The following is a 19256-nucleotide window of genomic DNA, read 5'->3' as shown; positions in this document are numbered from 1 at the left end:
CACTACATAAATGCAAGTTTTAAAAATTCAAACCCTTACCCTGGAGCAGGGAACCCTCATGGTTCAACATAGCTGAGGTAGCAATTAGAAGGCCAGTAGTTTTTTATACTCAATTAAAAATTTGAAACCTGCTCAGTTGTTTGAGCAGGTTTTCATTAAGAAAGAAATTCAGGCTAGCAGCCAAAGCACAATGGTGTACTGCAGCACAATTTATAAAAAACATTACAGCTGAGTCAGTACAATCAAGATGGAGGTGAGAAAACACCTGGGAGACTTTGCTAGTGAATAATGGCCTAACACTCCTCTTTAAAAAAGGAGTCATTAAATGTTCTGCAGTGTTCCCCCCTCTCCTTGAAATCAGATACATTTCATAATTGATACAAAAAATTTTATTAACACATTTTAAAAGGAATATAAAAAAGACAGGAGTTAAATCTAGCTTAGACAATGGGAGGATTTGCTTCAAAATGGAAACAAACCTCATTTATACAAAGTGAAAAAATAGATGTCAACAATATATATTTTTAAAGTCTGACAAACATCTGTGCAAAGAACCTGATCTGTACATAAACAGACGGCATCTATCATTGCTGCTACATTAAGGCAACCCTATGAACAATACATTTTGGAAATTCCTCAATAAAGTGACACTGTAGTTTATTCCTAGCCTCAAAGCAGCCAGTATTGCACTCAAATTGGTCTTCTAGCAAGTCTTTGCATTTGAAAGATTCTACTGACCACACACTTCAGGGTGGAAAAAACTATCAAAACCTAGTTTTAAACAATTCTATATTTGCTTTCATACTTCAGCTTTTTGTCATGCCTAGGAAGAAAGGGTTGGGGGGGGGGGGGGGGGGTGGGGTGTTGAACTACCGGAATTGCATATTTTCAAATTAAAAGTACCTTTCCTGCTGTATTGTAAACAATTTTACAACACCAAGTTATACTCCAGCAATTTTATTTTAAATTCACAAGCTTTCGGAGGCTTCCTCCTTCGTCAGGTGAACGATGTCAAAATCATCTCAAAACAGGTTTAAATACAGCTTTTTCCACCCTGCAATTGGCTTTAGAAAGGATGAATAAAGCTATTATACACCTCAAATGATTCTGCTCCATTGCACTAATGTTGCACATTTTTGGAGCCAATATACTTAAGTGAACTACAAATCAAACAAAATGTTTAAAAAGCCTATTTTTCTTTCTTAAAAACCACATCAAAACAAAATAGAATAAAAGTTCTAATACTATGGATGGATAATCCAAGAAATAAGACACTGTTTCCAGCTAAGGGATTGTTCAGGCAGTGGCACCACTTCTCCATTACAAGGTCTTCAAATTACAAGCTTCTGAAAGAAGCAAATTACTACAGTACGATTTTATCAAGTCAACTGATACACCACAGCAATTGGGTTTGCAGGGTTTTAAAATTGGCCAGTCTTTTAATACCATCTGTGACAGAAGTTCCTTAGAGCAATCTTCAGTCTTCCAACAGTCCTGCCAAAATGCCACAATCTGCCACAAGATGCGAACAGAAAGAGGGCCCGAATAAGCAGGTGTATTAGCATTAGGACAAACATGGGAGTGCTTCCTATTTTCTTCTGTAGTGCTGGTTAGCTCTAAAATCATCCAGTGCGAGGTGCTGAACCCTTGATTGTTCAAATTACAGTGAGGTTGAGTAGACTGGCACACGTGGGCAGGAATACATGCTGAACATGATCAATTTCAGAACGACAAACTGGACAGGCCTGGTAAAGATTGATAACCATTAGACAATTAAACAGTTTGCAATTTTTATTAAACTACTTCTAAGACCAATTATAGAATCTGAAGCATTTAATTATTCTCCTTTGCCAGTTTAGTGGAGCAGCATTTAGTTATCACTAGAACACATAACAGCCATGTTAGTAGTTTCCATTAAATATCCAATGGAGTAAAATTGTTAAATGGTTCAAAATCCTGCTGAAGCAAGATTATGGGAGATTTATATGGTAGCAGTACTACAAGCATCTATGTAAAATCCTTATGGGAAGTTAAGTTAGATGCCAGGAAGTATTTCTTTCCCCCCCCCCCCCCCCCAAGTCACTGCTCTCTGGAACAGACTATTGAAATGTGATGGGTATAGATTCACTACACTTTAAAGAGTAAAGAAGGCATTTCCAGTTGTAACAGACAAGTTGTTAGTTAGCTAGCTGGAATTATAAGCTATTATGGTATCCTGACTCCTTCAGACAATTAGAGGGCTTTTGCAGTTTTCTTCCCTGAATTAATTGCTGGATTTTTAAATCTAGGAGCCCATATTGTTGAGGGTAAATCAGTGGTGTCATGGTTGCACCACATTGAGATAGGGCAAAGCTGTTCTTTCTTCATCCTACCCATATCTTCAATGTTAGCCACAAAGACATGGGTGCTTGTGCAAATATTTTAAATTCACTGTAGCTCAGTCTGGGTTTACATTAGTTCCTCAAACTTCAAGTAATTGGGTAATGATACTTATATAACCTAACTGTATCTAGCGTTATTTTATTAGACAAATCCTATTTAAAGATGTTAAATAGATTTGAAAAATCTTACCTGTAATTGAGTAGCACAAGTATCACAGCAAACCATGTGCCCACAGGGGCAGAAGGCTGTATTAATCTCCTCGCCACAACAAACCATGCATAATAATGCTTCTTTAAGCTTTCGAAGCTTCTCTTGGAGTGCATGGCTTTGCTGGCAACTCAGCCCTTCACAACTGTTACAGTTCAGTTCATGCTCTGATGATTCAAGTGGCAAGTTCTGGCCATCTTGATCATTGCGTGGAACAAAGTCTACAATACCAGCATTATATAAAGCTCTTCGCGTATGGTCATAAACCTCCTTGGATGTGCGTTTGATGTCAAAGATGTATTTCTTCCCAAGATTGATATTTTCATTGAGAAACAAAGAGGCAAGATGGCCCTTGAAGTCTCTACTGTATTGCATCATAACAGCATTTGTGACAGTGTCACACCTGAAAATGAGAATGTTAATCTTTAGTTAAATTCCAGATGACATGAAATAAAATTTTAAAGTGATGTACTAAAAACAATAAAAAGGCACACTCCATACTACAGAGTCTGCAAGGGTACCAAATACTGTGGTTTCAAGATGGTGCAGGTTAAGACTATTGCTTTTTAACTCTAATCAAACTATCAATATGGCATCAAACTGTTGGTACAGTCCTGTTCCTGTAAACAGCAAAGCTGGTTTAAAGCTATACCAAAATTGAAAAGACCACCTGAACTTCAGCAAACCAACAAACCTGGAGGGCAATGCACAAGATGAACATACATCTCAATACTTAAGCTTCCCAACACAAACAAGCAACAACTCCAAAACAAGTGCAAACAATCCATGAGCAATAAAGGCTATGGTTGTAGTTAATGCAGGGCAACATTTATTGAATTTACACACATGTAATGATAATTAAATTGCATTGACAGCATATAGTAGTATACCTGTAAAATGCATGGGTTTCAGTTATCGCACGGTAAAGTGCACTTGCTGCTCTGGTGCTGATCAGCTTCAACATTAGCACTATGCTGCTACCAGACTCCTTGGTGATGGTAAGGTAAACATTTTTCCCAGATTGGGTTGCCATCTGAATGATAGGGTATGAAATCCTGCAAGGTAAATCAAGACATGTTAGGGGGTATCTTCAAAACAAAAACAAGCAATTTTGCTTTAGTGAAATATTAATCTCTTCCTATACAACCACACACATTCCCATAGCACTTATTATATGGAGACCTCTCAGAATGCCTTAGATTAGTAGGCAGCTAGTGGCTATCAAAACCAGGGGGGAAAGGAGTGTGATAAGAGGAATGGATCAAAGCTGTTGCACTCTTTCCAAAGGTCAAGCTTTTAACAAAAGCTGGCTTAGCCTTCACCATTATATCTGTTATTCAGCAGCCTGGTACAAGTTAAAAAGTAAAAGGGATTATTTAATTTATAAAATGTAGTGACATATCCAAATGTAGAACTACACTAACCAACAAAATCCTTGAATTGATAGTTCAACACCAACAGGTGAGAGGGGGAGAGAGAGAAAGAGAAAAGAGAGAAAGAGAAAATTTGGGGCCTAGGCAGCTGAAGGCACAGCTGCCAATGGTGGAGCAATTAAAATTAGGGATGCACAAGAGGCCAAAATTGGAGGAGTGCAAAGATCTTGGATTTCAGTGGAAATTAATTTTAAAAACCCAAGCAGTTAGTGCCATTTACCTGTTAATTAGAGTCAAATTCTCTTTGCAGACAGATATGCCATCAGGCCCCACTCCAATCATCATCTTCTGTCCATCACCATCTTTTACTGGATGCCACTCCACACCATAGTGTTCCAACGTGCATGTAATCTGTAGAACCTGATACTCAGCTGTGAATTGACTCATTCCTTCTAATCCCTTGTGTTTTGCAACAATACTGTTGAAACAGAAAGCAATGTTTGTATTATCTGGTCATTTTTTTTTTAAAAAGAGAGGCCGGGGGGGCTAGAAAAGAGAAGATGGGGCAAAATTAAGTCATTTATCTCACTGTTCTTACAAAACATGCCAATAAAGCCAGTGCTTTCTTTAAAAAAAAATTTTTTTTATAAAAGCATTAACTAGTCATTTATTCCCCAATAAATGAATTCTTGGAATGTGCTCAAGTTTTGTTGGATCTATTGTTTTAAAAAAACCATTACCAGTGGATCAAGATTTAGGGGAAAATATAGAAGCCCAGTATAACTATGACAACTCAGAAGGATTGGAGGGGTAGTTCAAGAATTATCTTCACAGGGTGGGCTTCCCTATCCAAGATGCTGCAATAACCAGTAGAAGGAAGCTGGCAGTGTAATTAGGGGCAGGAAGGCTCTTTGAGCTTTGTGCAATCCATTTACCTGCTCAAAGTGGTAGTGTTTAAGTCATTTGTACAGAGTTCTTCATAAGAGTACTTGGCAGTGTTTTGATTGTAGTCTCCGAACTCCACTTGTGCTAGAAGCGCGCTTAAGTCCACAGCCTGCTCTGGTGAACACTGTAGGCGCCCGGCTAACAGATCATCCCGCACGTGCATGAAAAACAGGTGCCTAGAGTTTAACAAAGGAAAAAAATGCAGTAATTTAAACAATAAGTTCAAAATTCTACAGATAATTATTGAAAGAGAATGCTCTTGCATTCTACAGTTACATGTGAATTTCATCCTCCAGATGTCCAAAAGCACTTCACGGGCAGTGAATTACTTTTTGTAGTTAAACCACTTTATGTGGACAAATACAGTAGCCAATTTGTGCACAGCAAGGTCCCATAAACAGCAATGAAATGACCAATGTTTTGGTGATGTTGGTTTAAGAGATAACAGGTCACTGAATGGCCATTAGAGCGAGAGCTCTGACCAATTCTCTTCCACACCCACAACCCCCACACCAACCCCCCAAATCCAAATCCAGCAGTGCTATTAACAATTATAGGACCCTTTCTCCAATCAGCTAACAGCACAAGGGAATCATCTGGTCTTTAAGGTTCAGCTGTTCACCAATTAACTTGCTGAGTCATCTGTAGAGCTGTTCAATACTCTGAAAAATTACAAGCCAATCACTAGCACACCTCAGTATTGCAAGTAATTTTAAAAAAATACTTCTGAACAATGGCTCCTTTCTACAAATTAGGAATATATTTATGGCTAGAGGAGTCTGTAATAAAACCAACCACACATCTTTTCTCCTACAACTCTCGATGCACAGATTAGAAATTTGATCAAAAAATGTCAACATTGTCACTATTAATACAGAATCTGATTCTGGGGAGGGAGTTATTTGCAGTGGCTATTTTGGTTGAATTGGTTTTTCCAGGCACATCTCAGTCACCAAATACTAACACTACTTCAAGCATCTTAACGTTAGTGCATCTAATTATTGTGCTGTGCACACTGTACGGATCCATGTACTAAGCAACCCACCCCACACAAAAACACATGGAAGTCTTTACAAGATTAGAGAGTCAACATTACAACATTTTTATTCACCAGAATTCTCACCTTCAAGTCAGCAGACATCAAAATAGAAACTGGTTCTCTCATTTGAACTAGCATATTATCTGCTGTCACCCTCCTGTCTGACTGCAATCCTGGCCCCTAGTAACTACCTATACTCTGATTTTAAATTAATGGTGGGAGCTTGGACCAAAGTTGGAAGGGAAAGTAATATGTGCGATCACTAACTGCATGGTAGACTGTATATTCAAATTTTCATTAAAACTCATGATTACTTCTCTCCCCCACAGCCCCAAAAAGGAAAATGTCTAGCCTTGTATCAAGTATGTACAGTCTTAGTTTACTTCAATAATTCTACATAGTCCAGGAGAATCAACATCACAAAACTAATTTCAAAGACAGCGATAGCTGTTGGCACAGGCAACAACTTTTCAGGTTATACAGACATGCAACATTCATGCTCTTCAATTTGGGATGATAATATTAAACATGCAAGCAGATCAGGTAGCAACTTAATGATAATCAAAGCCTCTGATTCACTCCCTCTGGCCCAGTGAACTATATCACATTCAGTAAAGTTGCCATCAGTAATTCTTTCCCAACTTCTAGCCAAAATTTCACATGTACTTTATACTATTAACTGTACTTCCAACATTCAAGTGCTACCATAAAAAAGGACAGCAATGAATCTAGAATTTTATCACAAGGCTTCAGTGACTGTCACCTCTGATCCATCTTAAAGACACTAACAATACTTGGAATCATCTCACCTGGAAGATTACAAACATGGGCCATTAAAGCAAAACTTTGCTGGCTGATCTAGTTTAAGGTACAGCAGATCTTAGGGACACTTGACAAGGATGCTAAATCCTTGTGAAAAGTTCTGTCCTGGAATTCATTGCTCCATCTGTACATTGTACCAGAAAAGTAAATTAGATATCCAATTTTTACTAGATTCAGGATTTAACAAGCAAAAAAGGCATTTGATAAAGTGCCATGAAATAGGCTGGTCAGCAAAATTGAAGCTCATGGAATAAGAGGCAGTGGCAGCATGGATATGAAATTGGCTAAATGACAGGAAGCAGACAGTTGTGGTGAACGGTTGTTTTTCAGACTGGAGGAAGGTATACAGTGGTGTTCTCCAAGGGTCGGTAATAGGATCACTGCTTTTGCAGATGACAAAATTTGGAAGTGCAGTAAACAGTGAGGAGGACAGTAATAGACTTCAAGAGGACATACAGGTTGGTGGAATGGGTGGGCACGTGGCAGATGAAATTTAACGCAGAGAAGTGTGAAGTGATACATTTTGGTCGGAAGAATGAGGGGCAATATAAATTAAATCTAAAGGGGGTGAAGGAACAGAGAGACCTGGGGGTATATGTGCACAAATCTTTGAAGGTGGCAGGGCAGGTTGAGAAAGCAGTTAAAAAAGCAGAGAGTGTCCTGGGCTTTATAAATAGAGCCATAGAGTACAAAAGCAAGGAAGTTATGTTGAACCTTTATGAAGCACTGGTGCGGCCACAGCTGGAGTATCGTGTCCAATTCTGGGCTCCGCACTTTAGGAAGGATCTGAAGACCTTAGAGAGGGTGCAGAAAAGATTACTAGAATGGTTCCAGGGATGAGGGACTTCAGTGATGTGGATAGACAAGAGAAGCTGGGATTGTTCTCTTAAAAGTCTCTGCTCTAAGGAGGAGATTTGGTAGAAGTGTTCAAAATCATGAAGGGTTTAGATAAAGTAAATAAAGAGAAACTGTTCCCATTGGCAGAAGGGTTGAGAACCAGAAGACACAGATTTAAGGTGATTGGCAAAAGAACAAAAAGGCAACATGAGGAAACACTTTAAAAAAACACAGCAAGTAGTCATGATCTGGAGTCAGCTGCCTGAAAGGGTGGTAGAAGCAGATTCAATTGTGGCTTTCCAAAAGGAATTGGATAAATACTCAAAGGGAAAAAACTTGCAGGGCCACAGGGAAAGAGCAGGGAATGGGACTAGCTGGATTGCTCTTACAAAGAGCCAGCACGGCCTTGATGGCCCGAATGGCCTCCTTCTGATCTGTAACCATTCTATGAAAAATGAGGATTTTGGTGGTGGTGGGAGGGAACTATTTAAATAAGCTGTGTTATTGTAAACTGGGTACCCCAAGTCTATTAGTTTTGATCTTTGTACAAGTGCAGCGTGGCAATTTCCTACATTAAGGGAAATAACAGCAATGACCTCTGTAATCACCAAGTCTAGCTGTGGGAAACTTAGCTAGTGACACAGCTACCATAAATTATATAGCTTATCTGCCAAGGTCTGTTCAGATAGATAAGCAAGCTCTGTTGCTCCATGATAAATCTGTCAGAAATTGAGTCACGGTCAGTTTTCAAAACCACCCTATTGTTGAATAAGCAATTCTCAGTGAAATGGATCTAGTTGCCCCCTATCTCATTTGGACCAGATCCTGTCTCCCCCCAATCCCACCCCAAAAAAAATTATGGACTACTTTAAACAACTGTATTGCTGGTCACTATACAAGATTCAAATAGTTTCACTCAACATAAAAATATTGGCTATCAACTGTGTGATTCTGTGGGTGGTGGTGTTTGGTACCGTTTAGCTCCACTTTCGAATAGAATCTAAAATTCCCCTCACTAAGCAAGAACTGAAACATAAAAAATAAACTAGCTCCAACACATCCGGCTTTGAACTCAAAGTGCAACATCAAAAATTCAGCTGCAAAATGCTGGTTAGTTTCCCCCTTTTGAGTAGTGTCATTCAAATTTCACTAACAGTAGATAGCACAGAGGCAGTCTGCAAACAATGCTTTGAAGCACAGCAAGTAACACTTAGTAAGCAGATAGACACACTTAAAAGTCCATTGGTAGCAAAAAAGAGCATTGCTCCAACATCCCAATACTGGAGGGCAAAACGCTACTATGGCAGTAGTTCTTGCGATAGGGCTGGGGAAAGAGAGCAGAGTACTGGTGAGGAACAGAGAAAGACAAGTGTTAGAATGAAATGAGATGGGGCGAAGATTCAGTTTGAAACTTGGGGCAGGGGAGGGAAAGGGAAAGATTCCTTGTGTGGATTTGGAATCGGGAAAAATGGCTGTATCAGTGACAAAGACAAAAAAAAGAGCGATAGAGATAAAAAAGGGTGGGGAGGAGAGACAGAACTGTTAAGATAGCCTCGGTGGAAGTGTGGCCACTGTGTTTTGAAGATATTCTTATGAATTTAAAACTTGATGCCTGAACATGTTAATAAAACATTCAAAGAATTCCCAAAAGAAACTAGTCAAAATTCATTCAAGATGAACAGTACAACACATGGTGAGGTTGGCTATTACCTCATTTAGCCAGAGGCACTAACACTTTCAGAAGATCACAATTTGCAGAGGTAACCCTTGGTCAAATGCTAACAGTGTAAACAGAAGGTTACTGGAGGGCAAAACATGCATCAAGTGGCAACAATAAAGGAAACATTGTTTAGACACCACAGACCTGCCTAGCTTCCTCTTAACTACAGTATATTGAAGTAACAAATATATATTTAGACTATCTAATGCACATTAGCAATTTTTAAAAAAAAAAGTGACATCAATAGCTAGGAAATACTGAACTGCATACACTTCAGTCTAACATTTAAAGGCTCATTAATCTCCTTTCAGTTCACCATATTAAGTTTTGTTTTGCACAGGTTAAAGAATGGATTTGAAAAAATACAATAAATTCAGAATGCAGTGTTAAAAAAACATATAGCTTTGTTCAGTAGGCTATGATTTAAAAAAAAACTAAAATTGAATAATCCAGTTGGCTGGCCAATTTCCAGTGATGCCCTGCTTTCTCAACCACATTTAAACATCAATACTATATATATATATATAGATTCTTAAAAAGACCATCTGCTGCACTAACCAATTTAACAGCCAACAATATAGGATGGCACCTTCTCTACAGGATCCTTGTCCTTTTCCAGCATAGATTCTGGAACAGTCATGGTCATCGTGGGCCCTCAAACAGCTGCCACAAACAGTTGGAACGTTTGCAGAGTGACCCCCACAGCTTTTTGCCGGAAAGGGTTAAATTTGTCTGCAGTTATTTTCTCACATATTGCTGAACCTGTGCAAGATGAGAATCTGCCTCCATACACCACTCTGATTTTCCTCATCTCGTTTTGTGATCTCAGTCCCAGGATTCCTTTAGGCTCAGTCATCTGCTATCATGGAAACAGACAGCATATAGGAAGTCTTTGCATATAGTATGCTTCTGAACTTTCCTCACAAATAAATATTCACAGCAGTTCCTTATGGCACAGGATTCAGTTTGTATTTGGATAACTACTAACGAATAAATTTGACTATACTCAACAATTAGACGGTAATTAGAGTTCTTATCTGGTTAAAAAAGACCAACCAGTAATATTTAGCCATAAAGACCAGTTTACTCGTCAGTAGCACCACATCAGCACATACATCCCTCTAGAACATTATTGGATAACTTTGTAGAACAACTGACCCGTCTTCAATCTGATTAAATAAAACGGTGCATCAAATATCTGTGCTTGTCTTAAAGCAATGACTCAAAACATAAATCACACCACTTAAAACAAATTGTATGTGACTTACAAGTGGAACATATGCAAGTAAAATGACCAGATCACTCAGCCAGATCTTCTAGTATCAGCCATGGCTCAGTGGTCGCAATCTTGCCTTGGAGTCAGAAGGTTGTGGGTTCAAGCCCCACTCCAGAAACGAGCACAAAATATATACTGACACTCCAGTGCAGTACTGCACGGTCAGAGGTGCTGCCTTTCGGATGAGACATTAAACCAAGGCCCCACTTGGCCTTTCAGGTGGGCATAAAAGATCTCATGGCACTATTTTGAAGAGCAGGGAGTTCTCCCCAACCCCAGGGATAAATATTTATCCCTCAACCAACATCACAACACAGATTATATGGACATCACATTGCCGTGCACAAATTGGCATTATATTACAACTCCAAAAAAATACTTCATTGGCTGTAAAGTACTTTGGGACGTCTCAAGGTTGTGAAAGGGACTGTATAAATGCAAGTTGTTTTTTTTCCTGGCGTAACCAAGTAGACAATGCAGTGTTAGTGCATCACTGCAATAATCTGGTCTGCCAGAATGCAAGACATGATTCACCCATGTTTTCATCTCTGCCAGATTTGGATACAGCATGGACAAGGCAAGCTGCTCCCCTTAAGTGGGGAGGGACCATTTTAGATAATCAATCTAGCATTATTCTCCCACCGACCAATTCAACAGCACCAATGGCAGAGGTCAGGAAGCAGACTTCCTGGCTGGCCCCTCAGGAGTAGAAATGGGGGGGGGGGGGCAATAACAATGCCTGCAGATTGGGGTTGAGTGCATTTAACCACACACACAATTTATGTGTACTTTATAAAAGGGTTAACAGACATGGCATTTGATCCTCTTGTAATTTCAGGATCAAAACAAGAACAAACCCAATTTAAAAACAAAACAAAAACTACCTTGAAACAGAAGCTACCAATGACTGAATTAGTTTCTTTCTGACTGTACTCAGTGTGGCCCAGTGCCAGCATTGTGGGTGACTTTTGATCCCAGAGAGCAAATGGCTGTTAGTCAAAGGTTACCAGCAGTCAATGAACTCAAAAAAACACTGACATGTGCAAGATGTAAAGTGAGCTTGCTTCCTATTTTTGCCCAGCTGCTGGGAGTGTGAGTCATTTTTAACCTTCCTAAACCGTTGCATAATACAAAAGGTTTACCTAAATAATTAGCATGTAAAATTATGTGTAAAAGTTAAGTGCAGTGCTAATTATCCATGAAGCAAATAGAAAAGGCCACATGTTACATAAATGATTGTGTACATGCTTTTTCTACTAATTAAAAAATATGTAATCAGTAGTAAATCACATGGTTGACATGATTATAATATGTAAAGCTAAAAGCTGTGCCATCAACTCAACCGGTTGGGGGGGGGGGGGGGTGCAAAACTACCTTCTACTACGACATCACCACCACCCCAATTGCTAGCATGGATATTTGAAATATTGATCAGTTGAAAACAGGCTTTAAGTTAAACTCTTACCCCACTTATTCTCCCTGGTAGAATGTTGCTCGCCTAATGGCGATAAGATCACACAGACAGCATATTACAAAAAACATTGCTATTTAACATGGAGCACAAGTTATACACCACAGAGCCACCACTTACACACATTTCAGCAGGAAATTACTTTCACTCCTTAATTGGCCATCCAATCAGAAATGTAAACCCCTGCCACCCATGGCTATATCTTACACACTTGTGCTCATGGTTCATGAGCCAGCACCACCCATTAAAAATGTGGGTGTGGAGGCCAGCTGGGTCCACAGGATTGTCTGTCCACTTATTTTTTAAAAATCAATGGACGGAAAGTTCTGCAGGTCCAATGGCCTCAGTGCTAAAATTCCTGACATGTGAAGCTATGCCAGGAATCCAAATTCATAAAAACAGTTGCAGCACTTCACCATGACTCTACCAGACTAGCTGTTTCCAAACTACTTGTGATAGCGTTTGAAACACAAGATAAAGCATACCATTCAATCAGATGTTAAAAGATGCGCTCGAGTTGTGCTACAGGGAAGAAAAATAGGGCCTTTTCCTGATCACTCATGTGTAGACCTCATGATTTGATGTATGAAACTTGCTAGAGCAAGCACGTTCACATTATTTCCACAAATCTGAACTGTCGTAAAGATCCAGAGAAAATGTAATGAATTTCAATCGTTATGCAGTTTGCCAAATTCCCCCATTATCGACACACTACTAGATAGCCACCACAAAAAAAACCAAACTCTGTTGCGTTTTCTCCTTCTCTAGCGCAGAGGCCAATTACAGGGCTGCCGTTGACACCAGATAATTCAGCACAGACCCGGACTGATGTCAGAATAGAAATGGATCTACATCACATCCAAGTGAGATGATTATGCAGAGACAAAACACAACAGCATGTTCAGCAAACAAATGATAAAAGGTTAGCTAAGTGGATGAGTCTTGTGTCAGCTGAAGCAGCGTTACCACTCCCCCTCCCCCACAAGTAATTCAGGCACAAATCTGCAGCACAACCACCTGCAACATAAGTATTCAATTGGCAGTGTCAGATATCGTGACAACAACCACCTGTATTTTTATAGCACATTTAACGTAGAGAAATGACCCAGGCTGCTTCACAGAAGTGTAATCAGACAAAAACCGACACTGAGCCAAAGAAAGAAATATTGGGAGTGATGTGGACAGCAAGTAGGAATGCTACACTTTAAAAAGTTAGTGTCATAAGGGTTCTTTGGCTACATGACACCCAACCTGGGAATGCTTGGATCAGCCGCAGACAGTGGAAATAATTCTATTCCCAGTCAGGAACATCTTCACCCAAGGACCACAGAATTAAAAATAAAATTGAATTAGATCCAATGCAACAACATTTGAGCAACTACAAGGACTTATTTTTATGTTAGTTTTCTAGGTAGTGGTGACAAAAAAAAATCCCTATAATGGGTAAAATTTTAAAACCATCTTGAAATCCTTTAAGTTCATTCTGTTTCAAATACTTGTCTTCAGCACAATCTCTTTTGCAAGTCTTACACTGATAAAGTTCTCTATACACTATATTTGACAGTGTATGAGTGAGAAGTACATTATGGTGGATAGCCTGCAATATTACAGTTGCCTTTATTACATGATTCAGACATTAAAAACCAAGGATTTTAAAATAGTACTAATTACTGTACACAGCAAGCAATAACATCTATGTACATATGTTACATTTGTAGTAGGAAACACCTTGCGAGGCTGTTGCCACGATTTGTTGTGGTACCACTTGGTTGCAGGTCATTCACTGCATCAATACAGAATACATCAAGCTTTTTAGAGCAAATAAAATCCTACTTGCAATGCACACTGTCTACCGGTCATTTGGGCCATTGCTACTTATTCACAGAATGTACATGATTAAAATGAAAATGCCTTCAAGATCATAGGGGGAAAATTTTATAAAAACACTCCCATTAATCTTTAGATTTCTTAAAGTCCAATTTTACTACAAATTCTCACCTAAGCCAGGCTTAGGTGAGAATTTGTAGTAAAAGGCAGCTTATGGGTGGTGGTGGTGGGGGGGGGGGGGGGGGGGTGGTGAGGGAAGATAGGATGCTGGTTATACAAAAATAATATGGGTTGAGAAGTGGAGTATTATTCATTCAGCATCATCCTCAGGCTAAACACTGAGAAAAGTACACAAAATTCTCAGCGAAAGGATGACAAAATGTTCTATCAATTCAGACAAACCAATTTGACAATTTGTTCTGCCTTTGAGTGTCTTTTGAAGCCCCACGTAGGTCAAAAGTGAGTGTGACTGTGACTACCCTTGACATCAAGGCAGCATTTGACCGAGTGTGGCACCAAGGAGCCCTAATAAAATTGAAGTCAATGGGAATCAAGGGGAAAACGCTCCAGTGGCTGGAGTCATACCTAGCACAAAGGAAGATGGTAGTGGTTGTTGGAGGCCAATCATCTCAGCCCCAGGGCATTGCTGCAGGAGTTCCTCCAGACAGTGTCCTAGGCCCAACCATCTTCAGCTGCTTCATCAACGACCTTCCCTCCAGCATAAGGTCAGAAATGGGGACGTTCGCTGATGATTGCACAGTGTTCAGTTCCATTCGCAACCCCTCAGATAATGAAGCAGTCCATGCCCTCATGCAGCAAGACCTGGACAACATACAGGCTTGGGCTGATAAGTGGCAAGTAACATTCGTGCCAGATAAGTGCCAGGCAATAACCATCTCCAACAAGAGAGTCTAACCACCTCCCCTTGACATTCAATGGCATTACCATTGCCGAATCCCCCACCATCAACATCCTGGGGGTCACCATTGACCAGAAACTTAACTGGACCAGCCACATAAATACTGTGGCTACGAGAGCAGGTCAGAGGCTGGGTATTCTGCGGCGAGTGACTCACCTCCTGATTCCCCAAAGCCTTTCCAACAACTACAAGGCACAAGTCAGGAGTGTGATGGAATACTCTCCACTGGCCTGGATGAGTGCAGCTCCAACAACACAAGAAGCTCAACACCATCCAGGACAAAGCAGCCCGCTTGATTGGCACTCCATCCACCACCCTAAACATTCACTCCCTTCACCACCAGCGCACAGTGGCTGCAGTGTGTACGACCCACAGGATGCACTGCAGCAACTTGCCAAGGCTTCTTAGACAGCACCTCCCAAACCCGCGACCTCTACCACCTAGAAGGATAAGGGCAGCAGGCACACAGGAACAACACCACCTGCACGTTCCCCTCCAAGTCACACATCATCCCGACTTGGAAATATATCACCGTTCTTTCATCGTCGCTGGGTCAAAATCCTGGAACTCCCTTCCTAACAGCACTGTGGGAGAACCTTCACGGACTGCAGCGGTTCACCACCACCTTCTCAAGGGCAATTAGGGATGGGCAATAAATGTCAGCCTAGCCAGCGATGCCCACATCCCATGAACAAATTTTTAAAAAAGTAATCCACACAGGCTTTAAGAACTAGGCACCCACTACTATCTTGTTTCAATTCCTGCATTAATACACACACAAACTGCACTCAGACTATTTTAAGTTTTCACTTAACTTGATTACTGTGATTCTTATTTATTGGAAATTACACAGCTGAATCAATGTTTTTAATGAGATGTACAGCTACATTCTGTTCCCCTCTAAGAGAACAGTATCTTTCAATGCATTTTTCTTTGAACTGCTGAGGTAGGTCACTCAAGTATATCTCAAATTCTAAATCATTCAGGTCAACTAGATCTGACAAACCCTCCACATACAGACAAAGCAGAATCAAAACTGCAGAAATACATACATACCTCTCTCTCTCTCTCTCTTTCTCTTTCTCCCCCCCCCCCGGCAATTTCAGTTTGAGAATGAGTTCATCATGCTTCGTGCACTAGGACCCAGCAGCCGTGCCTGGTTGCAGTAAAAGGACGGGTTTCTACCACAATGACCTGTAATAACACTCCAGTGATGGGGTTACTTTCGGTCATTTGTAATCAACAAGGCACAAACTACAGTAAGGAACCACTTAAAAGTAAACCCAATTCCAGACTTAGAACCCCAAAACAAAATGCAAAGTAAAACAAAAAAGTTTTAAAATAATTTTAAACGTAAATTAGTTATAACATCTTAAAAACTTCGGAATTTTTATTACACACCTCGTTTGTTCCTGAAGCAAAAGATGAGGCTCCACAAAAAATTTGACTCGGAGTTTGAATCTATGAGGAGGCATCCCGTCAATCTGTTGGGAGATTCTGTTCCTCAAGTTCAGCCACAGAGTCTCCCCTTTGTTTGCAGAGTACTGCAGCCCCAAATAGTCATCCTCTATAATCCCGAGCCTGTGACAAACCTGGGGAAGGTGAAGGGAGATTACAGTAACTGCTCAGGCTCCGGCTCCCCTTTCTTAAAACCCGACCGACCCCCACCCCACACACACAAAAAACACACAAACTCAGGTCCGAGCAAAACACGAGGCAGTTCAATTAATTAGTTAGAAAATTAAATCTGAATTAACTCGGGAATTTACTTAGTAAAAACGGCCGATTTTAAAACAAGCCCGATCTCCATGTGGTAGAAAACATTGAACAACCCGATCGGGCAGGTCATCTTTCCATAAAGTTCCCCAAACAAACAAACAACAAACACTGAATCCGGATCAAATCCAAAGCGACGGCGGTGCGGCCGCGCAGATCCGGAGCGATCCCGGCGCCAGGTAAACAAACGGCCAGGCTGCAGCCCGCGGAGAGCGGGAGCCCCAGCCGAGAGAAGCGGCACCGGCTCCCCAAGGAAGCTGCGGCTGTCGGGGTGACCTGTGCTGCATCACCCTCCCCTCCCCTCCCTCCACCGGGTCTGCTGAGAGTCCAGCGGGCCCCACCCCCCATCCCTCCTCACCTGGCTCAGACAGTCCTCGCCGTTCGCCTTGGGATCCACCTCCACCTCCATCACCACCGAGTCGGGCCTGGTCACGTAGCACAGCATCGCGGTCGCTCGGCTCCCGGATCACTCGCTGCCCGACGCTGCTCCCACCCCCCTACACCGTGCGCAGCACTGCTGAGACTCCGGCAGCGACAAACGGGCATCCAGGCCCAGCCCGGCTCCCGGTATCCCCCCCCCGCCCCCGGCTCTGCTCCCAGCGCAGCTCCCCCGTAACCCCGGCCCGGTTCACAGCACAGCACAGTTCCCGGTGACCGCGCTCGCTCGCTCACTCTGCCCCGGTTCCCAGTGCGCCGTTCCCTGTCTCGGGCTCCCGGTTACCCTGTCGCGCGCCTCACGCTGCCCGTTCTCGGTTCCCCGTCTCGGGCTCCCGGTTACCCTGTCGCGCGCCTCACGCTGCCCGTTCTCGGTTCCCCGTTCCCCGTTCCCTGTCTCGGGCTCCCGGTTACCCTGTCGCGCGCCTCACGCTGCCCGTTCTCGGTTCCCCGTTCCCTGTCTCGGGCTCCCGGTTCTGTCCACGCGCCCCGCGTTTCCACCGGCAAATACCCGGCCTGACGTCACATACGCGCAATCGAGCCAATCAGAGGCGCTCGCCGCTTCGCTTCGGCCAATAGGGAGCCGTGTAGCATGCGAGCGACGGGAATCCGAGAAGGCAGCAATAGAATAGAGTAAAAAAATAAAGTAGATAAGAGATCTCCCTCAGATCACCATCTCCCTCCCTCAGATCACCATCTCCCTCAATCAGATCTCCACCTCTATCATTCAGATCACCACCCCTCTGAATCAGATCTCCACCTTTCTCAATCAGATCTCCACCTCTCTCAATCAGATCTCCACCTCTATCATTCAGATCACCACCCCTCTGAATCAGATCTCCACCTTTCTCAATCAGACCTCCACGTCTCTCATTCAGATCACCATCTCTCTCAATCAGATCTCCACCCCTCTCAATCAGATCACCACCTCTTTCAGTGGGATCTCTATCGCTCTCCGTGGGATTCCTATCTCTCAAGCGAGAGTAATTAGAGAGAATCGAGTACGCAGTGGAAAAGAGCAATTGAGAGAGAGACAGACAGACAGATAGACAGAAACAGTGAGATATCCCACTGAGAAAGATGGAGATCCCATTTAAAGAAAAAGATCTTATTGGGAGTGATAGACCACCAAGAAAGATTCAACTGAGTGAGAGATAGAGTGAAAGAAATCCTAATGTGAGAAATAGAGATCCCATTGATAGAGATCCTACTGAGGTCAGGAGTGTGATGGAATACTCTCCACTTGCCTGGATGAGTGCAGCTCCAACAACACTCAAGAAGCTTGACACCATTCAGGACAAAGCAGCCCGCTTGATTGGCACCCCATCCACCACCCTAAACATTTACTCCCTTCACCACCGGCGCACCATGGCTGCAGTGTGCACCATCCACAGGATGCACTGCAGCAACTCGCCAATGCTTCTTTGACAACACCTCCCAAACCCACAACCTCTACTACCTAGAAGGACAAGGGCAGCAGGCACACTGGAACAACACCACCTGCACGTTCCCCTCCAAGTCACACACCATCCAGACTTGGAAATATATCGCCGTTCCTTCGTTGTCACTGGGTCAAAATCCTGGAACTCCCTACCTAACAGCACTGTGGGAGAACCTTCACCACACAGACTGCAGCGGTTTAAGAAGGCGGCTCACCACCACCTTCTCAAGGGCAATTAGGGATGGGCAATAAATGCTGGCCTTGCCAGCGATGCCCACATCCCATGAATGAATAAAAAAAAAGAGCGATTCATTGATAGAGATCCTGTTGAAAGCAAGAGATAGAGAGAGAGACGACCCCACTGAAAGATTCCATTTTAAAAGATAGAGATATAGGGACAAAGTGACTGGGCACTTGGACAAATATTAACTGATCAAGGAGCCAGCAGGAATTTGTAACGGGTAAGTCATATCTAACAAACCTAGTTGAATTTTTTGAGGAGGTAACTAATGTAGTAGATGAGGGAGTGTCTATGGATGTTATATATATGGACTTCCAGATGGCATTAGATAAGGTTCCTCATAAGAAACTGTTAACAAAAATAAGAGCGCATGGAATTGGAGGCAACCTATTGACATCGGTAGAGAATTGGTTAGGAGGTAGGATACAGAGAGTAGGGTAATGGGTATTGATTGAAATTGGCAGGATGTGACTAGTGGTGTCCCCCAGGGATCTATACTGGGGCCTCAGCTTTTCACTATATTTATAAATGATTTAGATGAAGGA

General features: G+C 42.0%; 1 protein-coding gene across 2 annotated transcripts; it reads right to left on the bottom strand.

The window, feature by feature from the left end:
• Positions 1-366: 366 nt before the first annotated feature.
• mylipa (myosin regulatory light chain interacting protein a) lies at positions 367-17538 on the bottom strand. Of its 2 annotated transcripts, none has more exons than XM_068001693.1 (7): positions 16953-17538; positions 16220-16410; positions 4898-5083; positions 4243-4440; positions 3480-3644; positions 2572-2992; positions 367-1745 (listed from the first exon to the last, which is right to left on the bottom strand). In XM_068001693.1, the coding sequence occupies exons 1-7, from the start codon at positions 17037-17039 to the stop codon at positions 1656-1658; spliced, it is 1338 nt and encodes a 445-aa protein (XP_067857794.1). In that variant the 5' UTR covers positions 17040-17538; the 3' UTR covers positions 367-1655. The 2 variants fall into 2 exon arrangements, with proteins under 2 accessions (XP_067857794.1, XP_067857795.1); XM_068001694.1 differs by lacking the exon at positions 16953-17538 and adding an exon at positions 16588-16795.
• Positions 17539-19256: the final 1718 nt, after the last annotated feature.

Source organism: Heptranchias perlo, chromosome 2 (assembly GCF_035084215.1).
Source record: "Heptranchias perlo isolate sHepPer1 chromosome 2, sHepPer1.hap1, whole genome shotgun sequence".
NCBI classification, from domain to species: Eukaryota; Metazoa; Chordata; class Chondrichthyes; order Hexanchiformes; family Hexanchidae; genus Heptranchias; species Heptranchias perlo.
Note: the sequence above shows the minus strand (reverse complement) of the source record. Positions and strands in the feature narration are given on the sequence as shown.

Excerpts from the sequence above, each read along its gene's own strand:
- mylipa (XM_068001693.1), bottom strand. The coding sequence starts at position 17,039 with ATGCTGTGCTACGTGACCAGGCCCGACTCGGTGGTGATGGAGGTGGAG. Across the intron at positions 5,084-16,219 it reads TTGCTTCAGGAACAAACGAG|GCACCTGTTTTTCATGCACG; the intron begins GTGTGTAATAAA and ends GTTAAACTCTAG. Across the intron at positions 1,746-2,571 it reads CTTGTGCTACTCAATTACAG|GCCTGTCCAGTTTGTCGTTC; the intron begins GTAAGATTTTTC and ends AATCTTTACCAG.